Source organism: Limulus polyphemus, unplaced genomic scaffold, assembly GCF_000517525.1.
Source record: "Limulus polyphemus unplaced genomic scaffold, Limulus_polyphemus-2.1.2 Scaffold638, whole genome shotgun sequence".
Lineage (NCBI taxonomy): Eukaryota > Metazoa > Arthropoda > Merostomata > Xiphosura > Limulidae > Limulus > Limulus polyphemus.
The window spans coordinates 9,109-18,888 of record NW_013666248.1 but is presented as its reverse complement, the minus strand read 5'-3'; the positions used below and the strand labels follow the sequence as shown (position 1 = coordinate 18,888).

The window sequence follows — 9,780 nt, the reverse complement described above, 5'->3', positions numbered from 1 at the left end:
TTACTATATTAGTAGTGGGGAGGAAGGGTAGGTTAAGTAACCACTCTAGCCCTCGTCTTAGTGTCCGACTGTTGTAGATGGAGTACGGGTCGTACGTAGTATATATAGTATATGTATATATATATATATATATATATATAATATATATATTCTTTTCCAGCCACATCTGGCTAGCACCTTCTGTTTATATTTATTTACAGTAACTCATTGCACAATCTCTCAGTGTGAGACTTTATGTAGATAGGAAGTTTCCTGTTTGGTCTGAGCATCTCTCTGACATTCTCCTTGATGCATGTATCTCCCTCTCATTCTTTTCTACTGAAGTAACTGAGAACTTCTGCTTCCCTACTCCCAAGCTTTGGGGAGGTTGATATGTAAAAGTTCCCCATTGGATCAATCTAATCCTACTGGTATGAGACCAAGTGATTGCACTTTTCAATGAGAAGTGGGGCTGGGTTGTTACCTGGAAGTGTAATACAAGCCACCCCACTACACTATGAACCAAGTTACTCTTGGAGGTTAAGCCAGCAGGATGGGTCTTGTGTTTTCCTTGTGATGCAAGTGTGGGTTATTTTCTCCCTTTCTGATTACTCTGGTAAGTAATCCATATATGCATTTCTCCAACATGGAACAGTCTGACTTATTGTACTATCCATAGTAGGTACATATTATCATCTGAGAGATAATGGCTAGTTGAATGATCTTACTTGCTGCACACTTTTGTGACATGAGATGGATGCAGTTTCCAACCAACTGATGCCCCATTTGGATACCCCTGATCTAGTGGATGACATGCTCCATGAGTTTTCCTCTTTCTGATGCTGTGTTTTCAGAAATGAGTTCATCTATGTAATTTTTTTATCAGTACTTACCCTTCCACCATCTTCTCAATGTGGGATTGTAGCTCTGTTGTGAGTGAACATTTTCCCTACCTAAAAATGTGTTTCAGATAATTGCTCACTCCTCTTGAAATAGCATCCCACCCTTCCACCCTACTTCCAGTGTATTTATTTTGTTCAGCTACTAGTGTTCATGGAAAATGTGTCACCCTCTTGTTGGTGGAAAACTATAGTCTAATGAGCTGGTAGAATACATGTTAATATGTGTAAGAGTGAAAGCTTCATTCAAGGCGCATGTGATACGCACAAAAATATTCATAGCAGTAGCATGAGGTGATAGGCCTTTGTTGTGCAGAAAGGTGAATATCTCAAATACATTTTAAGGTAAGGAAAATATTAACTTTAAATTTATAACTAAATTAATAGTGCACTTCTCCTTGCAGATTTTGACCTCAGTATTGGCATTTTTGGCTCTAGTAGAACTTAGTCATAATGTTCATCGAAGTGTGGCCTTAGCAGAAACTGTACCAAATGTTGACTTTCAAACTCCTTTTCTGAAGTTAATATCATTTGTAAGTAACATGATATTCCTATAAATTGGTGTGTATGCATGTGAAAATTTGTAATACGTTTTAAATTAAGTGCCTACACTTGTAACAAATGATGTTGTTGTACTTTGATGTGACTGATATCTAGATTTCTATTATAAATTTGTTCTTTTATTCAATTGTTAATTATATATGCTACAAACGTTAACATGATCCTATCATGTAATCTGTTTACCCTGTGAAAGTTTGACAAAGATAAATCAACTTAATATAATCACAAGACATAATTGTTTTTCATTTAGATCTGCAAAAACTAGTTGTGCAAAATCTTAAAATATTGACAGAAAATGCTGGTTTTAGCCTGTTCTGTTTGATATTGAAGTAATGAAGTAATGTTCTAATTTTTATTAGGTAGTTGAAATAATATAGTGTCATTTATATGAAATTTGGAATTTTTTATTCTATAAAAGCATTCTTTACTTGTTTTTCAGCTTCTCGTCATAGTCTTGGTGTTAACAGGGAGAGTTCGAGGGATTGTTTCTTCAGGAGTCCAATTCTTTTTTTGGGTTCTCTTAGCGATCTCAGGTCTAGTCACTTACCGTTCAATTATACAGGAGGCAGTAAATGAAGTGAGAATCCTTTAAAATGTCTTGTCATTTTGGGAACAGATAATGCTAATAAAGGTTTCATAATAGTTAGAAAGACAGCATTAATGGATATAAAAAAAAAAAGATAAACATTCATTTGATCTTGGTAACCTTTTAGCTACTTTTGATTGATGGTGCATAATAAATATAAGGTTAATGTGCCAGCATACTGGGCACATTAAATCAAGAACTAGCAAGTTACTGACATGTATTTTACAAGTTATTAAAATTTGCAAACTAGTAAAGAAAATGTATTGTGAATGTAGAATAGCTCTGGAGATGCACTACTTTCTTACTTGGGTATGTCTTCAGCAACACCAAGGCTCAGAAATATAAAAATTACAGTTTTTGGAACTTTTACAGCCATTTAATAAGCAAATATGACCACTCCATTGACCAACTTAACATCATTCCCACTCATCCAGTGGAAATTAGAAATATCATTAGAAATAAATTCATTTCATTTGAATTGCTGGGTTATAGTTTATTCTATTCTACATTGTCATACAACAGTATAAAAGAAAGTGAATTGTTGACAGTAGCTTTGGGTTTGATAATTAATACATTTTATAATTATATGCAAGAAAAAATAGGAAATATCCTTCTTTATCTTATTCTACTCTTTCACTCATTCATTACATTAGCCCTTTTCATTTATTTGTTACTTTTTTATCTCTTTTCCTCTTTTCATTCCCTCCTCTCACACATTACTCGGTTGTTTTCTTCAGACTGAGGATTTTTTTTCAGTTTCCAATACATTTTATTTACACTACTTAACTTTTTCAGAATAAAGACAAACTGCTAGTTGATAAAAATTATTTATTTGTGTAGTTGGTATTTCAGCGTATAATGAAATACAACTATCAAGAGTTGGAAAATTCTTCAAACTGTAACATTAAAGCTCATTAGCCTAATAATTTGTGTAATATAAATTTTTTATATATTTTTGTCTCTAAATTTAGCATGGTAACCCTGGTCTGATGGATGATGTAGGTATGGAATACATCCCTTTAACTAGTACCAGATGTGGTCTATGATGTTGGCATCCAAAGATAATGCTACACCAGTCTCTTTCTATAAGTAATGTATTATCTGAAGTACATGCTTGGTAGGGATGAGCACAATAAATTCAATTTATTCTATTGGCACCAACAAAAATCCTCAAAATAGTTGCTTGGATATCTATCCTTTAATACACAGCATCCAGTACTGTTCCTAATGAATGTCTCCCAACACCACTGGAGTACCTCCCCCCCCCCCCCCCAACTCAACCTGTTCAATTACTGTACAGCCAGCATATATGACAGTGACTGTCATAAAAACCAATACATAATGTAAAGAGCACTTTATCAACTGTATTTCATTCCTACATCATACACTGTGCTAAATAAGCTGGGAAGAGCCTTGGTAAACTCCATTCTAAACTCATACACTGTGTTGAATACATACTCACTATATTTGTATGGACATAAACTTGCTAATTTTCCCTGATTTGTGATGTTATTGAAGACACACCTGAGGTCCTTACAGAGCAGTTCCATGTTCACAACTTATTCTGTTACAGTTTTGTTTTAATCCTAACCAGTGGCATCCATATGAACCTTAAAAACTTTTGGAGCCAAATTTTATTTAAACTATTTGTGCACCAAATTGCTTTTGATTTTGTGAGTTTTCAAGGTCCCTTTTAATGTACGAGTCAACCAAAAAATTTAAACAAAAATATCACCAATACGACAATTAATTCTACTAATTAATGTTGAGGTCCCTTATGTATGTTCTTTACACCAAATGTTGTAATACGCAAAAACATAAGATTGCTTAATATGATTCAATATATGGACTTTAGTGGTAATAAAAAAAAAATTCTGTAATTTAAGAATTAAGACGATAGTAGCTTTGATTTTTATTGCTAATTTGTGAGTTATATACAAAGTTTGTGTAAATAATTATTTGATTCTTATTAAATAGTATTACAGTATATAAAGTGATATTGAGTATACATTAATTAATGGAATACATACAGAAATTATCTTGTGAACACAAGATTTTAAAAGTTTTCATTTGTCTTCTTTGGGCATAATTTCAAGAATTTTTCTTTTGTTTTTTCTTTCTTTCTTTCCCATATGTGTATTATTCATACATAAGTTTTATGTTGGAAGATATCTTAATGGTAAAATAATATTTCATCATATCCTGGAATGAGATCTATATGTAATGTCAAACATTATATATATATTAAGGTATGCAATATATTTATACTGAACATTAAGCTTACACAAAGGTCGTATGTTGAAAAAAGTGGAAATAATCAAGAGCTTCTAGAGTTAAAGGTATAGTAATGCTAGTTTTTTGTTATAGATGACCATCAGAGATATAGCCACATTTTCCACTGCAATGATTTATTACCCAGTTGTTTTAGTGTGCCTTATTCTTTCTTGTTTTGCTGATGCCAAACCCCAATACAGGGAGTATCAACCTAGTCCTGATGAGGTTAGTTGTTTTAAAATACTTGTGTTTCTTCTTTTGTATGATACTTTTTATTCTATTTATCAGTGAAATAAGGGTCCAAATGGGCCCCCAGTGCTAGTTTTTCAGAATTTTGAATTTCTCATGAAATAAAGTAATATTTATCATACCTGCATATTATAAGAATACATAGGGACAATTGACCTCTTCTTGAGAAAAGTTTAAAATTTCAAAAAACTAGCACTGGGGTAACAATTAGACCCGTATTTTACAGGTTAGGATGGAAATATTTTTGCATCATAAGATGAGCATTAGTAGTGTGTGCTTTCCTGATGAGTGTTTGTACAACCCACTGTAATCTCAATACCTTATTAAAGAAAATGATGTGAAAATTGGATACTAGTCTTATATAAACAAAAATCATATATTTATTGTTTTTTAAAGACATAAACATATGTGACTTACAAAGATTTGTACAGGTAACTACCAGACAAGTTTTTCTGTACAAGCCTTCATAGTGTACTGATTTTCTGAGATGATACACACCTCTTTACACAGAAAGCTATCTTCCCTGTGTGTCTGCCTTAGAGATTTGCATGCCACTAGCCTTAAGACAACTCATGAGATTTCTCGTGAGATACACCATTGCATAATGACATTATTATGCAGCAAAAGTGCTCCACCAGTAGGAGGGCATCACAGCCTCTCTATGCAATAGCTCCCTCTATGATTTTGCACATGTTATTCATTTTATTTCTTGGCACTGAACATATCATACATGTTTTTTATTTGTCAATTTAATGAAATTTGCAATGTTTAGTGAAGTTGCTTTCCTTTTTTTTTCCCTTCAAACTACTTATATTAGTGACTAATTTCCTCACATAAGTTGTGTAACAATTATGGCTTCTAGAGGCACATTCTCTGGGATGACGTAGCAGCCATTATGATTAGGGTAGTGGGTTCCCTTATGCTGCCAGGAACTTCAGCTCCAATCACTTCTTTAGGCATTTCTTCCCCTCATTTGTGGGGTTGAACGAAGAGGGCGAATTTGATTTTTGCTTCACCTGCTTAGGCTTTTGGAACTTTTCTCCCTGTGAAAGAAAAACTTCAACTTTCTCACATTCTTTGGCCTTGATTTATCAGGTATGCTCCATTATTTTTATTTCCCCCTGTGTCATATTCTTTTTCCTCTTCCCTACTTCTTAATCCTAACTTTAACTCCTTTCATTTACCCTTCCTGGACTACTTGTATTTCTGCAATATTTCGTATCACCCTTCCCGTCTCTCTGATTCTTAATTACAGTGGAACCCCCATTATAACGCAATAGTTGGGGTCCACGAAATGCAATCACATTGAATGTGGAGTCACGTTATTTCAGTGTACATATAAATTGTTATTTTCCATACCCCTTGCATTGATTTTCAGTACATGAGATGTGTTCTTATTCATTTGAAAGCTTCAGATACCCAAATTAAGGGCCCAGTTCTTGTTATATATATCTTCTACTATAAGTTATTTTTATCATATATTCCAGCCATAAACTATAGTATGAGAAAATTATCACATGATTGTGTTTATTAATTACACTGTTGACATGGTTAAATGCAGTAACATTTATTGTTTTGCACGAACGAACACGTGGTGTGTGAAAATAAAATGCTGAAAAATTCTAACATTTCATAGGCTTACCTTAAGTTAAAGAATAGAAATCAGGCACGTAAAACTTACAGCCGATACAAAAACAAAAAGTTATATGATTAATGTAATAACATGTAGAGATTCGCAAAAATCCATTGTTTATTAATTTCAAAATCATCTAATGACTTTTATTGTCTCATTCCAGCTGACTTCTGGCTGCAAGCAAAGTGTAGTATGTATCTTAGTTGCAGGACGCATATGCTGTCAACATATTGGCTTTAAAGCTATCGAAAACTAGTAAATGCTTGGAGACAGCTATAATGGGTAATGAAGAAAAACTTTAATATAAGTTTAACATAATAGCAAATGTACAACGTTTCGACAAGGTTTTGTCATCATCAGGTAACTAGTTTCAAGGTGTTCTATTGCTTCAGTGACCTTGAGAAGTGCGGCTGATAAGACGTCATTGTAGTCTTCATCAGACACCTGCTCATAGGTTGTTCAATTGTTATCTGCAGACAGCCTGTCAATAGAAAATTTGGAGCCATACATTGACCTCGTTATATCTGAATTCACGTAAAATCGGGGTTTCACTGTACTTGATTTTAATTTTCCTTCATTCACTTTCGTGATTATCACACTTAGGATTGTTATTCCCCCTGTGTGGGGATTATTGACTTCCAGTACCTACTACTCCTGTCTTTACCTGATTCTTTTTTTACCACACTTCTTTTCTTCTCCTCTCTACACCTCCAATCTGAGGCACCTCACAGTGTCCCAGTGAAGTTTTCAAATGTTCTCATTCCATTCACTCCTCAAACATGGCCATTTCACTTCTGTTATTCTCTTCTCTCCTGCCTCCTTGTTTTTGGGTGTTGGTGTGTTGAGATACTCTCCTATCTTAAGTTTGACTTTATTCTTTCTATCATGGAAAAAGCCAGCACCAGGGGGTGCTCTGCCTGCTTTCTTGGCTTGTGCTTGCTGGCTTTTCAAAGTAGGTGTACAAGGTTACCTGTTGCACTGTCTCCAGTAAAAGACCTTTCTGGCAAGTGTCCGATAAGGTTCCGGGTATTTTTTTTCAGGTCTCCCTACTGCAAATTCCTCTTCTTTTTTCTTCAAATGGAACAAGGGAGACCCTTACCATTTACCAGATCCTAGCTGCTGAGAATCTTTACTGATTGGGACCTATTCGCTATTGACTGAACAAATGGTGCCAATCAGTAGGAATTGGGGCAATGGTGACACTCTCAGTGTAATGCAGGTCACCCCTCTCATCATTATACTCATAACATGTGAACATTCCCATCCCAGATATAGGTTCCTACATGGTCTAGTGTTGAATTGGCATAGGACCAACAAAAACAAGTCCTCACACAAGTGATTGGTAGAGATCCTCCTCCTAGTGGGAACTGGATGACAAATTCCCCATGCTGCCTGGTTTTGGACTGGAGGAGTTGACCCACAATGTTTGCATTCCCCCTTCCTACCATTGCCCGGATGCCGGCTTCCCGGGTGAACTGGTGTAGGTTGTATACTGGTTCTGCACACGTGTACCCTGCATGGGTTGTCAGAATGAAAGTTGCTTCTCTTCTCTCTTCTGGTCTTGAGATGAAGATTGTTGGGACTCTTTTCATAACACAAACCAGAAAATGCATATCCGATGCTGCCTGGTTTTGGATTGGGGTTGACCCAATGAATACCTGCAATCATCTTCTGCTCAGTTGTGTTGAGATGAACCCTTCCTAATACATCATGCCCTCCTCTTGCAATGGATAACTGAATCAATGCACATACTAACATTATACAATGTATGGCATGTATTGTGTGTGCTCCTCTCAGAGCTGGTGTTGGTCAAAGAGTCTGATAGTAGAGTTGAGAACAATATGCGCTAATACTTCCTATGCTCTCCTCCTGCAGCTGGTGTTGGTCCAATAAGTCTGATGGTAGAGTTGAGGTCAGCCCTAGGTATGGTCTGAACACACCCCAACCATGCTACTTAACTTGGCTCTTCGACCTCTCATGTGCACGTACTCACCCATACTTGTGACACATGAGGCTTGTTTGTATTTTCCTTCTGTCCAATCTAGGAAAAGAGTGTACTGTGGAAGAAATGGGATGTGTTCTCCCACAAATGTGTCTCTATGGCCTGCCATTGAGAGTCATATTCTATGGATTTACTTTGGATGTTTTTTGAAGGGTAACTCATCTAGGTAACTCTCACTCCAGTCCCTTCACCATATCAATGTGGGATTCTACCTTTCTGTGTGGAGAGGTGTGTATTGCCTCACAAGTTAATGTTTTCCTTACTTCAAAGTGTATTTCCAATAGATACTTACTTCTGCACACACATTTCCCACCCTTCCTGTCCACTTCTGGTGCAACTGAGTATTTGTTTTCTCATCATAGAATAAAGGTGATGAGGGCAAAATCATAGATGGAGCTACTGTGCAAGGAGACTGTCACCCTCCTATTGGTGGAGGGCTTTTGCTGCATAATAATGTCATTATGCAGTAGCACAATTCACAAGAAATCTCATGAGTTTAGGTGGGAGTTGCCTGAAGGCTAGTGGCATTTAAATCTCTAAAGCAAATGCATGGGAAAGATAGATACTCACCTCTCACACAGAAATCTAGCAGAAATACATTTTCCTTACAGGAAAATGTTAACTTTTCAGACAAAATATTTCTAAAACATTTCACATTTCTGATTAACATTGTTTTGTGACAGTACACATGAAACTTTAAGAAATAAATGCTGTGTTTTTTATTTTCACAGGATGAATGTCCAGAACAAAATTCCTCTTTCCTGTCTCGTTTATTGTTCTCATGGTTTACAGAGTAGGTTTTTTTTCTTTTGTTTTTGAATCATTGTTAGTGGGAAGTTGCAGTTAAGCTTCAAAGAATTTGTCCTAATTTTATATACAGAGTGTATTTCATAATTATATCGTGCATTACATTGATCTGTGTTCTCTTTCAGGAAAGTTGAAATTCTTTGCTGAGTGTTTGGAAAAACTGAAGTTTTTGGCTTCTGTAATAAACATAGAAAATGAAACTAAGTTATGCAGCTTTACAAAACACGTTTCATTGTTTATAGCGTAGATTGTTCTAAATCTTTTATATACTCATTTTTATAGAAGGTGATTTGCTTGTGTAGAAATACTAGATATGAATTAACATGTAATGACTTTATTAGATAAAATAAACTTTAGTTTTTAAAGACTGAGAAAACTTGTATGGTAGTAATATTACTACTATATGCATAAGTCTCTTAAGCAAAGTTTAACGTTTAAAAAAACTAATACAGCATATGAAACAGATTTAAAGTTCTTAAATATATTAGTTAATGTAAAGTTTTTTCATGAAAGGCTTGCTGAATTTTGAAACTTACAGTATGCTATTCATCTACATATACTCTAATATGTTTTAGTACATACATGTCAAATTTATTTACAAGTGTTGATGCAAGTTCGTAAACCTGATACCGCTTGAAAGTTTTTGTTTTTTTTTATTATTATTATTATTCCTGTAAACTCCCAGTGGAGCATAGGGCCGTAACAACACCTCACCAACGGAAAGTTGTTGTTGCAGTTACTTATAGCAGGTTGGTTTTTGCGGGGTGGAGTTGCTAGCCCCATGCCCAAC

General features: G+C 35.2%; 1 protein-coding gene across 1 annotated transcript in view; it reads left to right on the top strand.

Annotated features, from left to right (window-relative positions):
- LOC106459615 (canalicular multispecific organic anion transporter 2-like) overlaps window positions 1–9,780 on the top strand; it is a 33,522-nt gene that overhangs the window by 15,034 nt on the left and 8,708 nt on the right. Inside the window, exons 3-6 of the mRNA XM_013919247.2 lie at window positions 1,283–1,411; window positions 1,879–2,016; window positions 4,393–4,524; window positions 8,915–8,976. Coding sequence (XP_013774701.1) covers window positions 1,283–1,411; window positions 1,879–2,016; window positions 4,393–4,524; window positions 8,915–8,976 — 461 coding nt within the window. The remainder of the gene's footprint in view (window positions 1–1,282; window positions 1,412–1,878; window positions 2,017–4,392; window positions 4,525–8,914; window positions 8,977–9,780) is intronic.